The sequence below is a fragment of the Lygodium microphyllum genome, chromosome 23, assembly GCF_053477565.2.
Source record: "Lygodium microphyllum isolate KBCC chromosome 23, Lygodium_microphyllum_v1.1.10, whole genome shotgun sequence".
Taxonomy (NCBI): Eukaryota; Viridiplantae; Streptophyta; class Polypodiopsida; order Schizaeales; family Lygodiaceae; genus Lygodium; species Lygodium microphyllum.
In genome coordinates, this window is record NC_141157.1 from 107,342,971 (window position 1) to 107,364,069 (window position 21,099).

Sequence of the window (21,099 nt, forward strand, 5' to 3'; positions counted from 1 at the left end):
GCTGCCCAAGAATAACAGCATCACAGACTGCCTTCAACCCTAACCTAGCCATCTGATTAAACTTGTCTCGTTGCAAATCTTTTTGTGGCTAATCCAACAACCTTGAGGAAGCTAGTATTTCTCCTTGCAGCAAATTTTACTCCTTACGAATATATCCAGAGGATGCCAGACTGCAAAACAAAGCATCTCTTGCCAGGAAGCAATTAAATGAGAAATGAGAAAAGACTGGGAGACCTTTATAAGCCTTGTAGAATTAAGCGCATGCCACCAAGAAGCATGAATAACCGTGCTTCCATGAGAGATGCCAGTCTTTTCTATGAAGAATTTGGCAATATCTGACCAAGGATGACACTGAATACATAGACTTTGCAAAAGGGACAGCCTCAAAGAGGTCATATGCAAATTAACATCCAACAACGCTGCACCCCCCATCCTTTTCGGAGTGGTCATATGCTGCCAGGAGATCCATACCTGCTCCAAACGATTGCCTTTCTTTTTCCACAGCATAAATTTGATAGGCTGGACTAAATCCAAAAGGGACTTCTTAGTCCAAGGTAGCAATGGAAGAAAGAACGAAATCATACTGATCATAATTCATTGAGCCACTTTTAGCCTAACATGTAGAGACCAACTTTGAGATTTCCAGTACATGAACCTGTCATGAATTCGGGATGCCATCCAATCCAACAAGGCACGGGAAGCAACCTCTACCCCAATAGGATATCCCAAGTGTCTGGTTATATTGCCCCTTGGGATCACAATTCCATAACAAAGCCTTGACGAGCCAAGGCAAGGCAGTGCAGGTCATCCCAAAGTTGACGACGATCCCTTGCATTAGAAGGAGCATACACGCCTACAATCCACAAAACCTCCCCCTCATAACATATTTACAGGATCAGAAATCAGCCATGGGTATCTTGAGAAACCAAAGCTAGTTGCAGGGAGGATTTGATAGCCAACATAACTTCCGATTTATGTAGAGCGCGACCACTAAAAAAGACCGCATAATCCTTATACACATAAGAAGATCCAGCCAAAGAATGTTGTTTGTGCTCCATAGCACAGAAAACATCCCAATTTCCGGCAAGCACAACTTTCCACAACCGATACTGCTTGCTGCCCGAAGAAATACCTTTCACATTCCAAAAAGTAAGTTTCATGATCAATCAAAAAATAACAAAAACTATTGAACCAGTGTTTTCCCTTTCCCTTTTACATCAATAGCCTTGGGAGCCTGGAATCTCTCCATTTCAGTACGTATAACATCTACAAGATCTGCCCTCTGTAGACCTGCAATCGAAGCTCGGGAAGGAAACTGCAGTTGCTGCGAGCGGAAAACGTCACAAGGGGCACAAGCCTTCCACGAGCATCGAATTGCAAGGCTGAATCAGAAGTCCTTCTATCTTCCACTGTTGGAGTACGCAAAGATTGAGGTCCCATATAAAAACCTCTACCTCTACGATAGAAGGTTTGAGTGATTGGGGGTGGCGGAGGATGGGCAGGATTCAATTGAGAATCTTGCCTAGTATTATGACGAACCACAGTGACCCAAGAATCCTCTCGAGGAGACAAATTCCGCCCAACCACAGTCGAAGGATGCTCCCCACCCTCTTGTGGGTCATTCTTCTTGCCTTCCTCACGACCTTGTTGAGGAAGCTGCTCTGGATCAGGTGCTGTTTGCTGAATCATCTGCTGAGGGTGGTGGTCTTGCATTTCCATATCTTGATCCATAGGGCCTTGCACTAAGCCCGTATTTTTATCGCATTTCGAAACGAAATGGCCCAATTGGCCACATCTAAAACAGTGTCTTGCAAAAGTACCCCATTTGAACTCATACACCAACGTTTGTAAGCTTGGAACTTTAAAATGAATTTTTGTCGGGCGAGGTTTGCCTATATCCCACAGCATACATGCCCTGTTCCTGTTGCGGGAAGCTAGCCGAGGTTCCACCAAAACCTCACCAAGGGTTCTTAGTACCATAGGGAGGAGTCTCCAAAGATGTGCAGGAAAATCCACCACCTCTACCCAAATTGGGCATACCTATCTCAGCATGTCTTGAAATTCAGCCATGGGTCTCCAAGGGACCACATGAACTAGCTGCCCATCCATAAACAAAGGAATGCATTGCATAACAAAAGCCCGTACTTCTGCAGAACGAAAAAGAACCTCAAAGAACCTCTTCGGGCCATCATGAATCTCTTCAACCTGGGGAACTTGCATATGCCCCGAAGCATCATTTGAGCATTGTTCAGAACTAACAAGCATAGATTGCAGCCAAGCACGAATTCTGGTGATCAAAGGAGTCCTTCCAATAAAATAAAATATGGCTGCCCTCTCATGGAAAGCAGCTATGTGTTGTAGGACCAAGTTGGTTCCCATGACTGCTACTACTTGATCCCCTTCCGGTAATGTTTTAGCTTTATTCTCATTACAATGGACATAATCCGACATAAGATGATTGGCAATGGCTAGCATGAACTGTAAAGAACCATTAGGTTGCGGACATGAAACATGAACCTTAGGCTGAGGCGAATTCGGCCGAAGGCCGGTTCTTCAACCGACATCCTATGACATTTACCCATCTCTTCACTATCTAGTAACGGCCCGGGTTCGTTTGCCAACAAATCACCATCGGAGTGAGCCAAGTCTTTGTCATTCCCTTGCCCAATCTGCTGATTGAGAAAGGCCATATTGATACCATTAGATTCCTGTAGATTTGCTATAGCAAAAGCAGACTCTGATCCTGAAATTCTTCCTCTCTCTCTCTCTCTCTTACTCTGTGCAAAACCCTGAGGATGTGCTGCAAGCTCTCTGCGCCAGTCTTGGAACTGTGAACTGACAGTTTGCTGTTAAGTAGGCTGTTTGAAGTGGCCTTCATACTCTCTCTCTCTTTGTCTTACACTGCCGTAGAGCAGGGTAGCACAGGGAAGAAGGGCACGCAGCACAGGGCAAAGATTGCTCGCAGGCAGGGTAGGCACGAGCAGATCCAAACAAGCCAGACGGGCGCACAGAAGTAGGGACCCAACGCACTCTCTCTCTCTCTCTCTCTCTCTCTCTCAGTCGCCCTCTCTGTTAAGGAGTAGGGCGACCCAGAACGGCAGGTCGCACGCCAGTAGACTGTGCAGGGTGCGGCAGGGTACTTACAGGTCGGCAAGGTGACGGCTCGATGTTGACGTCAGAGCAAAATGAACTGCACGTAGGTGTGAGGGGAGAACTCCCGCAGCGCACAGGGCAGGACGCACGTCACCAGGTCAGGGGGGATCTAGATCTGCCATCTCTCTCTCTCTCTCTCTCTCTCTCTCACAAAAACACACACATGCACTCTCTCTCTCTCTTTGTGCCATCGCCATTGCCTAAAATTGAACCTTCGTTGCGCATCAACCACAGTAAACTGGTATCAGAGTTGAAGGTTGGAGGTTGCAATTAGGTTGCAGGTCCCATTCAAGAGTAGGTCATAGTCAGTTGGAGAGATAATGCCAACTGGCCCTCGATAGGTAGGCTAGAGGTTAGACAGGTCAGTGTGGAGCAAATAGGCCCTTGATGGGCAATTTAGGAGGTCATCTAGGTCAGTGTAGAGTAGTTCGGCAATACACGTGTGGGTTGTTGGGGCTGGTTAGTGCGGGTGTAGGTTTGGCGGACAGTCAGGCACAATTGCTTGTCAAATTTTTAAAAAAGAAATCATTCTTTTCTTCAAAGGACTATTCTTTTTTAAAGATCTGCGGGCTTTCACATGCGCACAAGCATAGTCTAACAAATCCCAGAGATTGGGCAGGCTTCTACTCCCGGAATTTAGGGATTTTGGAGTATGTGTGAAGATTTTACTTGGAAGAGTAAAATTTGTGGATTTTTGCACACTCTCGGGTCTCGAAAATTGGGGCTTTTCACATATGTGCAAAAGTTGCAGTGGGACAGGTGCAAATCTTGGAATTTTGACACATTAGACCTTGTACAATTTGGGGCTTTTGCAAAATTTGTAAAATTTGGGTCAAATTTGGTTATGGTTTGTACTTGCAATGCAGTTTTTATGCAAATTGAGCACATAGGGCCTTGAACAAATTTGGGGCTTTTGCAAAATTTGTGAAATTGTGGCAAAATTGGCTTGTGCAATCCATTTGGGAGTTATGTTTGATGTCATTTGGGAAGTTTGAGCAGAGAAATATTGGGGCTTTTGACCATGAGAGTCAAATTGGTGCCCGTGGATGCATTTGGAGCAGAAATTGCAGTGAAAATTTGGGGCTTTCTCATGTTATTGATGTATTAGCCCGTGATACAGCTGCAATTTCTTATGGTGTGCTGTAGCACACATTTTTGTATCTCTGAAAATTAATTTACAGACATGAAATTTTGTGCAATTACTTGAATTTTCATTGGTGGTTGGTACTTGCTTTTTACCTTGGTCATTTGTGTGACATTTGGACTCACATTTGTTGACCTTTGAGCTGTAAATCATTGTTGGCAGCAGTGATAGCAGCAATCTTTTGCAATTAAAAAGCTTGAGGGTGCACACAACTTTGCTGTATGGCAGAAGTAGTGCTATAATGTCTTGGTGCAGAAGGAGCAGGTGAAGCCCATCAAGACAAAAGGAGTAAAACCAGCAACCATGGATCAAGAGGAGTGGGATGATTTAGATGAGCTTGCACGTTCTACCATAGAGCTTTCAGTGTCAGACTTTTTACTTTTCAACATTGAGAAACTGAAATTTGCCTATGATATGTGGCAAAGACTTGAGGAGTTATATGCTCAAAAAAGTGCAGCTAACAAGGTTTATTGGTTGAACAAATTGATGGACCTTTGTATGAAGAAAAGTACAGCCATGTGTGTACATTTGAATGAGTTTAACTCTATTTTCAGCCAGTTGATTGCTTTGGAATTTCACATTGATGAGAAGTTCAAGGCAACATTTTTGCTATGCACCTTGCCTGAAAGTTGTGACTCTTTTAGGATAGCAATGAGTAATTCTAATGCTATGTTGTTATATTCAGATGTGAAGAGCTCTTTACTCATGGAGGAGTTCAATAGGCAAAATATTTCAGCAAACAAGTCTTCCAATGCAGTGCATACTAGAGACAAATCTTGGTAGAAGGGCAACTCTAACAACAAAGCATGCAACAAGTCTCGTGGGAAAAATGTGGAGTGTGATCATTGTGGCAAGAAAGGGCACTTCAAGCGGAATTGCTTTAAGTGGAAGAAAGAAAAGGGCAAAGGCAAAAACATTGATGATAACTAAGATGGAAAAAGGATAGCCAACATGCAAAGAAGAGCAGTGTAAAGATAGAGGAAGTCAATGTAGTCACTCACGAGAGTGATAGAGGCAGTGATGTACTCTTTACTTTTTCTTTTATTGCATAGTCATTTATTGCAGATTTTGATGATGACATGCACACCTAGATTATTGATTTAGGTATCTCCATGTAACACCACATCGTGAGTGGCTCTTTGACTACAGTGGTGGTAGACACGGTGTTGTCCACTTGGGGACAATTATGCATGTGACATTGCAAGGATTGGTAGTGTACAATTGGCATTTCAACATGGTTCAATGTTCACTTTGCATAATGTGAGACATGTACCTTAACTCAATAAGAGCTTAATAATGATAGGGCAGCTAGATGAAAAAGGCTATCGTACCACTTTTGGGGGAAAGGAAATGGAAATATGTAAGGGCTCTAGAATTATTGCTAAAGGCTCTAAAAGTGATACTCTGTATCCATTACATGTACCTAATGTGCGTGATCATGTTGTTACTATAACTGAGTAGTCAAGTGTGTCTTTGTGGCATAGCTGGTTGGGACAAATGAAAGCACTTTCTCGTTTGGATTATTTACGGTGTTTGAGGTACGCTGATTTTGACCATTGTGATCATTGTATGTATGGCAAGCATGCTCAAACATCACATAAAAAATCTCTTTCACTAAAATCTTCACCCTTAGAGTTGGTACATTCAGATGTATATGAGATGTGAGGGTTGTCTCTAAGGAAAAAGAAATATTTTATTACTTTTATTAATGATGCCACACACAAAGTATGGGTTTATCCTATCCGTTGTAAAGACAAGGCTTTGGATAAGTTTAAAAAATTCTTGGCACTTGCTCAAAATATAACCACTAATACATTAAAGTGTCTTCGGTTTGATAATGGTGGGGAATGTGTGTCCAAAGCCTCTCAGGCCTTTTGTGATAGAAAAGGAATAAAAAGGGAGCTCACTACTCTTTATAATTTGCTCCAAAATGGTGTCACAGAGCATATAAATAGGACTACTCAAGAGAAGGTCTGTACCATGTTGTCTCATGCTGCATTACCTTATGGATTTTGGGTAGAGGATGTTATGATAGCCGTACACTTGATAAATCGGTCATCAACTAGCTCTTTGGGGGGGGGGGGGGGGGGAGAGTTCCTCAAGAAGTGTGGTCGGGCAAGCCGCCTTCGTATACACACTTGAGAGTGTTTGGTTGCGAGGCATTTGTGCACATACGCAAAGAACGATGCGGAAAATTGGAGCCAAAGTCTTGTAAATGCATTTTTCTCGGATATGGTGATGAGGGAGAAATGGGGTATGAGTTATGGGATCTCGAAAAAGGAAAAATTGTAAGCAGCAATGATGTAATCTTCTGGGAAGATCGCTTGCATAAACAGCCTGAAAAGACAAAATAAGTGAAAAGGATTGTGTTCCGAGAAGAAATACTTGTAGGATAGCAAAGAGTGCCCATTGTAGAGCAACAAATAGCTGCTGTAAATGACCCTATAAATGCAGGAAATGATGGTGAAACTGATTAATAAGAAGGTGGCCATGATAAACCACAGTTTCAGCAATAAAATGTGCCATTGGAATAGCCGGAACAAGCAGTACAACATGCTGAACCTTTGGAAGAGCAAGCTGTTAATGAAGATTTGCAAGTTGAACAACCAAAAAACGCTGATCTTTGGGTCCATACGTTGACCAGAAATACCAAACAGCCAAATAGGTTTGTTCCTAGTGCAAATCATATCACTGATTATGTCACATTGACAGATTGTGGTGAATCGTCTTGCTTCAAGGAAGCAATGGACAAAAAGGACAACAAGAAATGGCATAAAGCTATGCTGTCAGAGATGGAATCTCTAAAGAAAAATGGTACTTGGGATTTGGTGCATTTGCCTAAGGGGCAAAAAATCCTACCATGCAAATGGGTTTACAAAATGAAAGTCACCTTTGGTTCCTCGGCAAACTACAAAGCATGGCTGGTTGCCAAAGGGTACAAGCAGAAACATGGGAGTGACTTTGATGAGATCTTTTCTTCTGTAGTCAAAATGACTACTTTACAAACCATATTGGGTTTGGTTGCATGTGAGGATATGGAACTCATATAGATGGATGTAACGATTGCTTTCTTACATAGTGATCTACATGAGGATATATATATGCAATAGCCAAAAGGTTTTGTGGGTAAGGGGCAAGAAAAGATGGTATATAAACTCAACAAAAGCTTGTATGGGCTGAAACAGACACATCATGAATGGTATTATAAGTTTGATACAGTCATGCAATCTCAAGGTTTTAAAATAAGTCAAGTGAATCACTGCTTGTATACCAAGAAGACAATAGATGGAAACCTTATTATACTAATTTTGTATGTGGATGACATGTTGATTGGTGGTAGGAATGTTCATGCGTTAGACACATTGAAGCAGAGCCTACATAGCAGCTTTGATATGAAGGATCTTGGGGAAGTAAATCATATTCTTGGTGTGTGTATACTTAGAGACAGATCAAAAGGACTTCTTTATCTATCACAACAAGAGTATGTATCCAAGATTTTGCAGTGTTTCAATATGGAAGGGGGGAAAGCAATTGGTGTACCATTGCCTCCATATGTGAAACTCAGTGCAGAGGTCAGCCCTTCATTTAATGATGAAAAGGTTGAAATGGCTAAGATCCCATATGCTTTAATTGTGGGTAGTTTAATGTATACTATGGTTGCTACATGTCCTGACATAGCATTTCCGGTGGGAGTAGTTAGCAGGTACATGGCACATCCTGGTAGAAAGCATTTCTGGTGGGAGTAGTTAGCAGGTACATGGCACATCTTGGTAGAAAGCATTGGGAAGCAGTGAAAGGTATCCTGAGATATCTTAGGGGCACAAAGGATGTGTGCATATATTTTGGAAAGCCGAAAGCATTTGTCATTGGCTTTATGGATGTAGACTATGTTGGTCATGCTGATTGCAGGAAGTTTACTTTAGGGTATGCATTCACCTTCATAGGGGGAGCAATTTCTTGGATCTCGAGGCTACAGAAGTGTGTTGCATTGTCTGCTACAAAGGCAGAGTATGTGGCTGCCACTACGGCATGCAAGGAAACTTTATGGTTTTCACGTCTAGTGGGAGAGCTTGGCATTATTGAGACTCTTGTCCTCCATTGTGATAGTCGGAGTGCTATCATGCTAGCATGGAATCCCGTCTTTCATGCAAAGACGAAGCACATACAGGTGAAATATCACTTTATGAGGGATGTACTTCACACCAAAAGCATTGAGCTTGTCAAGGTACATATAGATGATAATCTTGCAGATCTTCTCATGAAGGGACTTCTAGTAGAGCGGTTTGCTCATTGTGGATAGATGATGGAAGTTGGATAGTATATGTATTTCAGCTTTGTACATACTTAACTTAGTTGATTCTTTTCTCACCTTCAAGCATGCTGTCTTTAGGTGGGAGGTTGTTGGGAATAAAGGGCCACCGTGCCTTTTATACATGCTCATGTGTGAACACACCCCTAGCACTTGTACTTTAGTCCTTTACATATAACTATCAAAAACCAAAAGAGTAGTACATCTTTCTTTTGTACCTACACCTCGTGCATCACTCTCTACTATTGCTGCTCACTCTTTGTCTTTGCCATCGCCATTGCCTAACATTGAATCTTCATTGTGTATCAACCACCACACTGATAGGTGGAGAAAAGGGCAAATCACAGGTTGCACATTAATGCCCGATAAAGAGGGCAGGCTACCACCTGTTGCTTGGCTGATGGAGTGTCGAACACAAGCAAGAGGAGACAATTTGTAGGCTGGTAATGGTGGGTGGCAGATGGACCAAACAAAGTAGAGGAGTGAGAATCTGCACAAACCGGATGAAGTTGAATGGTGGGCAGTCTATAAATTTATAGATGTTGAAGGGTGTCCCAAGAAATTAGGGTTTTGGGGGACCAGTGAAACTCTCTCGAGCCACGCACCAATTTTGTGGTTTTCATGAATTAAGCATGTTTTGGGGCTGTCTAAAGATGCTAATCAGTTGTCAAGTATGTTTTAGCTCAATACCCCCACTCAGGTCTAAAATGAGCCTAAAAGGGAAGGCTTGGAATGTTTACCGTAAGGCGTCCCACCCCAAAGTAGTCAGGGCATTGGGTAAAGGGTGCACGTCAGCTGCCCAATGGCCTACCAAGACTACAGAGGCGATGGTTTTCTTGCCAAGGGAGTCCAAGTAGTCACCCCAGGGGAAAGAAACCTCTCCTAAGGAGAGTAAAAAGTTCCCTAGTGTCCTATTGAGGATCACCGACACTCCTTTGTGAGCGTAGGCATGAGTCGATCTCAACAAACCCCCCTAGAGTGAAGAGTGATCAATATAGAAGGGTCATCCACCAAAGGAGATCAAATTTAAAGCATTGCAAAATGCTTCAAATTTGTCACAAGAAAGAGCTTTGGTGAAGATGTTTGCAACATTACTGGTGGTAGGACAGTAGACAAGGCTGATATCACCTACATGTAGCCTCTCTATTACAAAGTGATAGTGGATCTCTATGTGTTTCGTGCGTGCATGAAACATTGGGCTTCGTGCAACTGTAATGGCACTTTGACTGTCGGTAAACAAAGAAGTAGGATCCATGATAGATACATCTAAATCATCCAATAAATGTCTCAGCCATACACATTCAACTATGGTAGTGAAAGCTGCCTTGTATTCAACTTCACATGACAATGTGGCAATAGTGGATTGTTTTTTGCTTAGCCAAGAGATGCAAGATGAGCGAAGAAAGAAACAATTACCACTAGTAGAGTGACGAGAATCAAAATCACTAGCCCAATCTGAATCATTGTAATTGTAAGCATGTAGTTGCAGTGGTCCCCCCTTGGCATAAAGCAATCCAAGAGTCCTAGTACCCTGCAAGTAACAGAAAACACGCTTTACAGCTTGCCAATGTGGCATGTGTGGCTAGTACATATATCTACTCAAGACTGAAACTGCGAACTGAATGTTTGGCCCTGTGTTGCATAAGTAAATGAGACATCCAATTGCTGGAGCATATGTATGGATATCGAACAAATCACTATCATCATGCAAGGACAGCTTGAGTCCAGGTTTCATTGGTGTACAAACTGGCTTGCAATCCTGTAAGCCAAAAGCTCTCAAGAAGTCTACCAATGTATCTAGACTGTGATAATCCAATGCCGCTAGCATCATGAATGAACTGAATGCCCAAATAATAGTGCAAAGGCCCCAAATCAGACATCACAAAAGTTTGTTGCAAACTTGTTTAAATGCTGAAATCTGATCAGCATATGTCCCTGTAAGCAAAAGATCATCAATATAAAGATATACATCCGTCCCCTTCTTTACATACGTAAAGTGTAGACTTTGCTGAGCTGTTTATAAACCCCTGGCTGAGTAAAAATGTATTAATCTTTGCATATCAAGCTCGGGGAGCTTGCTTCAAACCATACAAAGCCTTTTATAGCTTGTACACCAATTGTTTGAATCCCACAATTGCAAGCCAATGGGGTGCTGTACATACACTTCTTCTTGAAGTTCCCCATGTAAAAATGTAGTCTTAATATCAAGCTGGTGTATAGTCCAACCATAATGGGCAGCCAGAGCAACCATAGACCGAATGGTAGTCATACGGGATGTAGGAGCAAATGTCTCCTCATAGTCAATGCCTTTCTTTTGTGCGTAGCCTTTGGCCACAAGCCTGGCCTTACATTTGTCAATGGATCCATCTGCATTCCTTTTCAGCTCATAGACCCACTTTGTACCAATGGCTTTCTTCCCAATAGGCAAGGACACTAAATCCCATGTTTGATTCTTTATGATAGAATCAAACTGAGCTTGCATTGCTGCCATCCAATTCATACTTTGTTTTGTGCATCCTCAAAACATTCAGGCTCCTCATCATCAAGTGTATCTGTTGCCATAACAAACTCCATTGTATGTGCACCATCATGCATACAAGCTTGCCTTCTAGTACGACCAGCAATAGGAGCATCCAAATGACTATTTTTCATAGTCTACAAATACCACCATCTAGGCATCCACCTAGCTTCTTGACTGTGTATAAGCTCCTGCCGAACTTCAAATTCAACATCTTGCTGAATATTCAGATCAGCCATAGGCTGATTTTTTGCAATAGCCAATGGAGTAGTTGGTTGAACATTACGTTCACTTGTTGAAGCTCTAGTTGTATTACGAAAAGAAATGGGCAGCAGCCCTTCAAATACATCATTGGCAGTTTAATATGTATCAAAACCAGCAAGGGATAATTCTGATTTTTCATAAAAAACCACATCCCTACTGACAAATACCTTTTTAGAGATAAGATCATATAATCTATATCCTTTGCTCTCACTGTTGTACCCCACAAAAATGCATTTAACAACCTTGTTATGCAACTTCTTTCTTAGTATCTTGTGTATGTGAGCATACATGAGACACCTAAAAGTACGAAAATGTCCAATAGAAGGTTTCTGGTTGTTCCAAGCCTCAAAAGGCATGACATTCTTTAATGCTTTGGTAGGGCACCTGTTTAAAACATGGCAAGCACACATATATTCTTCCATCCAAAAACTATGTTGCAAACTCTTTGCTTTCAGCATATATCTAGCCATCTCCATGAGTGACCAATTTTGCCTCTCTGCAATGCCAATATGGCTGTGGAGTGTAAGCAGTAGTGTACTGATGAACAATGCCTTTCTGCTTCAAAAAAGTATATAGCATAGAAGACATGGATTTCCCCCCTCAATTTGAATGGAGAGTCTGAATCCTGTAGCCAGATTGATTTTCAACAAGTGCTACAAAAGACAAAAATGCATTATACTCTTTTGACTTTTTCATAAAAGAGTAGACCCAACAAAAACGAGTAAAGTCATCAATGAAAGTGACAAAATAGTAACATCCACCCAATGACTTTGTTTGCATAGGGCAACATACATCCGAATGCACAATCTGTAATTTGGTAGTTGCTAAAGTAACATCGCGAGGAAACGAAAAACGATGCATTTTTCCAAAGATCCATCCCTCACGTATATGCTCTGGAGGTCTCTCCAAGAGAGATAAGCTAACAAGCATCTGTGTACACTGCATAAGCATCAAGCTACCATAGTTTACATGCCCCATGCGAGCATGCCATAACTCTACCAATAACATAGTAGGAGTTAGAGTAGAGGCTAGATAGAGTGATTGATCAATTGAATAAGCATCTAACTTATATAACCCTTAATATAGAGTGCTAGTGAAAATCAAAGGCATGTGTCCTTTATCTCTGACCATACATCTGTTATCATCAAATGTGACTTGTAGACCACACTTTGCCAAAGAAGAAATAGACAACAAGTGCTTTTTTATGTTTGGCACAAATAATGCATCCTGCAAGCGGAGAATAGAGCCATCAATGGCTGTCAACACAATCTTCCTAATACCTCTAATAGAGTATGATGCATTGTTCACAAACTGTACAGACTTGCCAATAGGAGCTGCAATAACGGAGGAAAACAAATCCCTATGGGATGTGATATGCTTAGAAGCACCACTATCAAAGAACCAAGTGCTCGTATCCTCAATAGAGCTAAATGCTCTGTTAACCCAAGAAGAGTCATAACTGCATGTGTAGAAATAATAGTTACGGTCTACAACAAAATATGCGGACTCAGTAGCAGTGGAAGGTGCATAAAAAACAGACATCGCTGACTCCTCCTCCTTCTTCTTGTCTATGCGCTTCATACATTTTGTGACGTAGTAACCTGGCTTCTTGCAATAGTGGCACTTGCTCTTCTGGCTTGCATGCCCCCCTATTTCTTGTTGCTCTGTGAAGTACTTGAAGTCCTAGAGCTTAACGGAGCATTGTTAGCTTTGCTGCCCTTGCCTTTCTGCCTTGCCATAAAAGCTTGCTTAGAGGCTATAACATCCACCCCGCTGTTCTTTCTTGTTTGCTTTTCCTCTAAGAGCAAACTGACCAACTGAAGGAACGTAAGTGGCTATGGGGAAATCCTCATGATGAGATTCAAGGCCGTATGAAAGGCCAAATATGAGGGCGGCAATGAATTCAAAGTAATAGAGATCAACTACGCATGTGAATAATACTCATCTACATTCAGAAGCTGCTCACACATGTCTTGAATTTTATTGAGATGATCTTGCATAGAATCTTTTTTCAAGAAAGAGATGCGTGTCTCATTTTTTCCAGCAAACATCTGCTCTAGGGTCAGCCATGCTTTTTGTGAAGAAGCTGCAGACCGAATGTGTGGGATGACGGACCGCTAAACTGCCAATGCAATCAGTGACAATGCCCGAGCATCCGGTGTGTCCCATGCCTTTTGTGTTGCTGATCTTTGGGAAAGTGATTGAGTTGGAGAGGGCTGATTAGGCTGAGTGGGTTAAGTTGCCCTTCGTCCATGTCCTCCTAGAGGAGTAGTAGGAGCCACAACTCTAGGCCGAACTTCTTTACCATTGACATAATCCCAAAGATTCTTTGCAATTAGCACATGTTTCATCATAAAAGACCATAGAGAATAGTTGTTGCCATCCAACCTATCTTCTTTGGACACAAATGTGAATACATCACCTCCTTGATTGGCCATGGTAAATATTGTTGATCAAGGAGCACAAGAGCAATACTTCAAGCTAGACTAACCTGGAAATCTGAGAATTTTCGAAAATTACAGCAAACACCTTGCTGTAATTAACGAATCTAATCACACTTTGTCAAGAACTGTTTGATGTACATTCTGTCCAAGGTACAGACAGTGCTCAGCAGCACAAAAAATGCAAAAGCCTTAAAATATCTTGTCCCAAAATGCACAAATTCAGTCTATTACAGACTGTCACTGATGTTCATTTGCCAATCTTTGAGCTGACATCAGAAGCCCCAAATTTTTGACTCAAAATTCACAAAATCTCTACAATAAATGTGTCCCGGACACTTGCAAGAACATAGATACACTGCCCGAGCAGAAGCCCCTTTCAGAAGATGAAATTTGAATTAAAAATTTGAAAAAGTGAAATTTCTTTTCCCTTTTTACCTCTGATTTTAAGTTATCACAACTGACTGGTTGCGAGCACCAGGGCACTAGTGGTGATGGAAGTAGGTGGCGCAGCTGGAGGTCAAGCTGGAGTGGCGGGCGCTGCTGGCGTGCCTGTTAGACAGGTAGAGGAGGTGGACAAGGTCTGGCAGGCGCTTGTGGCACTAGCAGTGCAGACGGCCTAGGCAAACAGACATGCCAGAGCATTGTAGGCGTTGGCAGTGCAGGCTAGTGAGGCCGGTAGACTGGTGGATGAGCTGGAGCTGTTGGTGGCGACTATGGCTCAGATTGCTGGATTGGCAGGCAGGCTCAAATGGTGGGCTGCAGTTGGGGCTTGGGGCAGCAACTTTGCACAGGGAGTTGGAGCTGTGAGCTGGTGGAAAAAAGTTGAGGAGCTTAGCAGGAGATGGTAACCATTTGAGCTGAGTAGCTCTGATACCAAATGTGAGAGGGGAGAGAATGCTCAAAGATCGAAGCTCAACTGAGAGTATAGTTGATAGTGAAGAGAAGAGTGAAGGCACGACTCCCAATGCACTCACCAAAGAGTCTAAGGTGCAAGTACAAAGTACAACTCTTAAACCTTAGGGTTGCTAAAGTGTGTTCACACCTAAAAGGTGTAAAACATGAGAAGCCCAAATTGCATAACATAGGCATGTAAAATAAAACCTCTCATAAGGAGAGTAAAAAGTGCTCTAGTGTCCTACTGAGGATCATCGACACTCCTCTATGAGCGTAGGCGTGAGTCAAACCCAACACATTTTGAAGGCCTATAGCATGGCTGCACCTCGTGGTCCAAATGTACTAGGCAATAATACTAGCAATCAACTCCCATCTATGGTAGTGTCCTTGGGTCCATTGCGCTTGTGAATAATCTTAAGTGGGGATTGTGCTTAGATGCTGTCCAATGATACGAAATGAAAGGCTTCCTTGAACATCCCCATAGCCACATGTTGGGCTGTCACAACTCTATAGAAACAGAATTTGTATCCTTTTTCATTAATTTGTCTATATAATGATTTATTAAATTTGTTTCCTTTGCACTAATTAGATATAAAGAAAAGTGCATTGGAGCTAGCCACTGATGAGTGGTCACAGGTTATGGTGGACCCACGCGGTGGGTTAGAGAAAAGATAGTTCACACTTCCACCTATATGGCCCGATTGGGCGCCTGTGACGAGAACTCACGCATATCAGGGTTAGACTCGCACACAGAAAGGATTGATGCCTTGAAGTGTGGGCTAGATCCGCCAGAATAGACAGTTACAATCAACAAGATGGCATGATTATGAAATGCTTGTACAATGTGCATGTGTGGGCTGAAAGCTTGAAATACATTCCTTCGGGTTAGACTCGCACACAGAAAGGATTGATGCCTTGAAGTGTGGGCTAGATCCACCAGAACAGACAGTTACAATCAACAAGATGGCGTGATCATGAAATGCTTGTACAATGTGCATGTGTGGGCTGAAAGCTTGAAATACACATTTCTTCCCTAAGGGACTTGGGTTGAGCAGAAATACATTCCTTCGGTGGGGGTTGCCCATCTTCAACCCTCAATTTTGTCTCCATTACTTTTACATTTTCATGGCTGTAATTTTGTGAGTAATTTTCATTTTCAGCTTGAAGTGTTCATTCTCTTTTATATTAAATCTCGAAAACAAGCGAATATCATAATTGTTAAGCATACTACGTTGTTCGGGGCGTTACTTTATTTGTGAGCCAAACTACAACCCTGTAGGTCACGACCATGGACTCTACATTGCCATTGAAAATCATCAAAGGGCTCTCCACCTATACCTCCTGAGCTTTGGGACAATTCCATGGGCAATGCGTTTGTGTCCTCTGGGTCTCCTGTGGCTTACCTCATCTCATGCATGCCACAAGGTCCTTGCTGTATCTAAGTCAAGTACTAATTGCTAAGCACCTATGAGCTAATAGCCATATGAAGAGGGATATTTTCCTAGGTTTAAGGCTGCCATCTAGCCTCGAAAAATATGATAAGAAATGCCTTGTCTATGCTTATGAGAGAGAGGTTGCCGTTGGTGGCACTCTAATCTCACATTCATTTGGATCCTCCTTCCCAACCTGGTGGTGTAGCCAAAGAAGGCCATGTCACATGGCCTATCAAGGAATGGTGGACCCGTCCATACCCACTCTCTTGGATCCCATTGTAATCTTTGGAGAGGTCTTTTTTAATAAGCCCAATGTATTCATCCATCTAATAGATAGATCGCCCATGTGATATGAAGGCATGGGTTTGTCATGCCTTGAAATATGCTAAAGTTGTTTCTATTTTCTATTGGTTAGAAAGGGTTAAAGATTTGATGTATGTTTGATATGTTTGCTAGTAGTTGCAATGACCATAAGGATGTGTTATGGGGCCAAAGCTTAGTCTTGATGAATGTTTTTTTCTAAGGTGATTTAGCTTATTACAATTGAAGGCAAGATGACTTGAGAAAACTCACATTGTGTCTTGACTCAATTGGATGCTCTTTAGGCTGCGTTGTAGGTTGTGATGGTTTCCAAGCATGGCCAAATATATTCTTATATCTTAATGAGGTCTTAATTAGTGAAAGATTGTGATCCTTGCATGAGCTTTTAGATATGTGCAAACACTTGATCAATATTGGTTTCTTTGATGAAGGCAATTTAATTTTGCTACTAGGGACTGTTTCAATGCAAAGAAAGTGCAATGCAAGGTGTAAGTTCAAGTTTCTGGGTGTTGACTGTATTATTATGTCAAGGGAAAATCATTAAAGTCACATTTTGGACTCTATGAAATGATTTTCCACTCTGCAGGTTCTTACAGGCTTAGGACTGATCTGCTATCTTCCTGAGTTGGCGCCTTATGAGGGCAGTTCATCACTTTCTGTTGCAAGCAATGACATAAACACGGAAGTCAACACAGGATATCAGTCTCTAGCTGAGGAAGAAGATATCTTTCCAGAGCGCCGTGTAAATATTTTTTCACGTGGGTTGACTATCCTTAAATGTTCTTGTTTCTTGTGTTTTAAAACATTGGATTCTCTAGACAAGTATATTTCTGGGTGGGATGTTTCAAATTTCAGCTTTTGTAAGGTGATAACAAAAGTTGGAAAATGTGTTAGTTGCATTTGTGGTCATCATTGGTATTTTGCAGCTTTGTATAAGGGTGATATTATTTAATACTCCTGAGATTTTTAAGGATTTTCTTGTCTGTTTTAATGGATTTTGTCCTCCAACAAGAGTTTACTCACACCCTGAAATGTAAGAGGTTTTGTTTGTAGTAATCGTAGTGGGAGGCTATGGTAGGTGGAACCCCATTTGTGGGAGAAGTGAAAGGTTATAGATGAGAGAAAACGCGGTTGGGATCAACCATGAAGAACATAGGATATGATAAACTCAAATGGAACTAGATTAATTTCGATAGATGATATACAAGCACAAAGCTGGGCCTTTTTTTAGGCTAAAGCACAGAACTAAGATTTTAACCCTGACTAGATTTACAGGTGTAAGATGTGTTCAGACGTTCAGGCACATATGCTTGCACCTGTGTTTACCTGCAGTGATTAACAGTTCCAAACATACCTTCATTCTGGTTATAGGTGGCTGAGCTTATGAGGCCAAATGTGGACACAGGACACAAACCAATGCGAAGATCTTATCAAAAGAGTGGACAAACTTTGAGGCTCATGGTCATGCATGATCAGAGGTAAAATGGCATGGGCCAGAGCCTCAGCAGGAGGTACTAGGCATGGACCATTATGGCCCTTGAGCTTAACTCAAAGGCCATGAAGACTTCATATATCAACCATGTTAAAAAAAATCTCCCTTGAAGGAATAATCTATTATTAAGGGAGTAGTCCTGTCTCATTTTTGGTTAGCTCTTGAGCAGGATAACCATGTGAAACTTTTATACAGAGTGGACCAAGGGACATTGTCAAAGATTGGAGATTGCTAGTATGATTGATTTGTTGGTTCATTTGGACCACCAGATGTATTCATGCTAGAGGTTGAAAGGATATGTTAATTGTAGAGACTTTTCCAGGATCTGGGTAAAGATTGTCCACCATCTTTGCAGGAGATGGAGAGGCTATAGGGTGGCTTGGAAACTATAAAGAGGAGGAGAGTTTCTTTTCTCAGGATCTGGGATTTTGACGCTTTCTTTTATTTTGAGTCATACATGGTTTGGCATTATAGACCTCTTGATTGGTTTTCACTGAAGCCTTGTAATAGACTTTAATTTTTTGTTTTATAGTTGTTACATCTTGGAAGTCCATTATAGGGCTAATCTTGTATGTTGCCTCAAGATAATTTTTTTTGACAGATGTATCATTAGAATTTTCTCTTAGTTGGAAAAGAAAAGGAAGAATCTATTTTCTAGAATAATGGACGGACTCAAAATAGAATTTCATTTAATAATACACTTCACCTTTGGGTCCGAATGGGAATCAACATAAGATTGTGGATGTATTTTGGACTGATTTTTGATGCTAAAAGTAGAAGATGATTAAGAATTGTAAATTCTTTGGGTATCTTTGGCGAAGGAGATTCTATTGCATCAATTGTTACATGGCACCTTTGGCTTTGAGTTGAAATGTCAGGAATATATACTCCAACACCAAGAGGAATTCATGAACCTGGATTTTGAAAAATCTGTAAGTACATGAGCCATGCACATTATACTGCAGTTCAAAAGTCCAACATCTTCCTTCTTGGATAAAAACAAGCAAGTATTCTTTGTTATTTTAAATGAAATCAAGAAGATTTGGGGGAGGAGGTTTGTGACGTGGCATTACTCTATCATGGTAGATACATGGATGAGAATGGTAGGTTGACAGGTGAAGTTGATAGATACATGTCCAGTAGTGGGTATTGGATGACAGCAGCCAATGTGCGTGACAATTGAATGACAGGGCTACAATGTTTGAGCCACCAATATTAAGGATTGCACTCGGACATAACTATGGTGCATTAATCACTAATTTAATTTCCTTAAAACAACCCCAAAAAGCAAGTAATGCTAATTATAAAAAATAAATGGCTTTATATTTGACAGTAGGACAAAGGCGCCCGGAAACCTCTATAAATAGGAGTCATGTGTCTGTGCATCCTATCCGTGAGTCACTCGACTTAGCTATCATTGGTCCTCTTCACATCCACTGTTGTCTATACCCCTTCTGATGGAAACTGGACTCCAAGGAGCCTATCAAAGTGCTGCCCCAGCTGCCTACAATCATCTTCCAGCCGGGGCAATCTGTTTACAGCTGCTGCTTGCCTGATCGAAGCAATCCAGCAGCTGGTCATCATCATTTCTACCTGTGCTTCAGTTAACCACTGGCACCTGCATGTGAGAGCACATCTGCTGCTGTTTGTGGTCAGTTACACCCATGTTTTCTGCAGGACTGTCTCCTGGTCATCAGGAAGACATCTGCTGCTGTTGACTTCATTTCCAGCCCTGTATTTTCATCATGAAGCTCAGATCCAGCAGCTGGATACCTGCATATTGGTGCCCAGCAGGCCGTCCTGCTGCCATATTGAGTTTCCAGCCTGTTCTATGCATAGATGGCAACATCTCCGTCCACACTGATCTGCATTTTCAGTCCGCTGGTCACTCACACTGCTGCTGTCTACACCTGACATCATCAGAGACTGCATACTGTGTTTCGGGATCTGTCCGAGTACAACATACTCAGACGCTCCTTCAGCCACCTCTGTTCTGGTCCTAGAAACATGGATTTTTGAGGTCCCATTGATTGTATCATCTTCATACTCATTATTTATTCATCAGCATTCAACATTCTATAGATTTTGTTCTTTGTTTTGTCATACACTTTTGCATTTTTGTGTTTGCCATGCCATTTGTTTACATGGTGTGAGAGCAGAGTTGCTCCAAGAGCTAAAGATCCTCTCCCCTTGTGAAGAGCAAAGTTTGCTTTCCAGAATGTAGTGACACCTTCTAAGATGTCTTCTTCCTCCACACCAAAACATTCTTCCTCAAAGCCTAAGATGACGGTCAAAAAGGAGTGGTATTGTCTACTATCTCCTTCAAAGCCCATGACATTGGGAAATTTGACAGATTGATGGTCTCAATCTGAAATGAATAGGATCACTTGTGGAATATGAGATGATTTTGATGCACATGATTGGGAAACATCAAGTTGGAGCAAGCTCGTGTGCTCATAGCCACCTCACACAACACCTTTGGCACATGAGTCCACTGACCAAGTCTACAACCTGAAGGAACTTGCATTTCAGTCAGAGATTCACATTGGTGCAGACTGCAATCCCCATATAGGAAGACAACAAACCGAGTTGTGAAACGTAAGATATCCAATGTCATGCATTTCACCAAACATGGTGCAAGGTATGTAGGTTTCAAATGTTGTAGTAATGGGTACATGTAATCATGAAATCCAAACCTGAAACAATATGTAAATGCAAGATGACATGATTAAAGAAAGAGATCAGGTAAGAACTCTGCATCTCATGCTTACTCTAATGAGTTTGCTTTTTGTGCTTCATCATCAATAAATCAAACTCAAAATTCACAATCTCAATTCCCATCCATCCACCCCTTTCACAAAATCCTTTCATTGCATGCACATACTCATATATTTCACAATTCACCAGGAATGTATCCCACACGGTACATTCCTATCCCCTGGATGGGTGGTGTCAGTGCAAGGATGGTGGGAGTTGCACTTCCAACCAAGCACCAATAGGGACCTATATGCAAGGGTGTCCCACACACGCATATCAAGCCCTGCACATCTCCCCCATCTCACATCTGGCTACACAATTGTCAATATATCAACACCTAATGGATCAATTTAAAACTTTTCCACTTCCC

At 41.8% G+C, this 21,099-nt stretch overlaps 1 protein-coding gene across 1 annotated transcript in view; it reads left to right on the plus strand.

Annotated features, from left to right (window-relative positions):
• The window catches only part of LOC148016595 (ABC transporter C family member 2-like), a 160,929-nt gene that overhangs the window by 30,981 nt on the left and 108,849 nt on the right, over nucleotides 1-21,099 (plus strand). Inside the window, exon 4 of the mRNA XM_087664235.1 lies at nucleotides 17,067-17,238. Coding sequence (XP_087520361.1) covers nucleotides 17,067-17,238 — 172 coding nt within the window. The remainder of the gene's footprint in view (nucleotides 1-17,066; nucleotides 17,239-21,099) is intronic.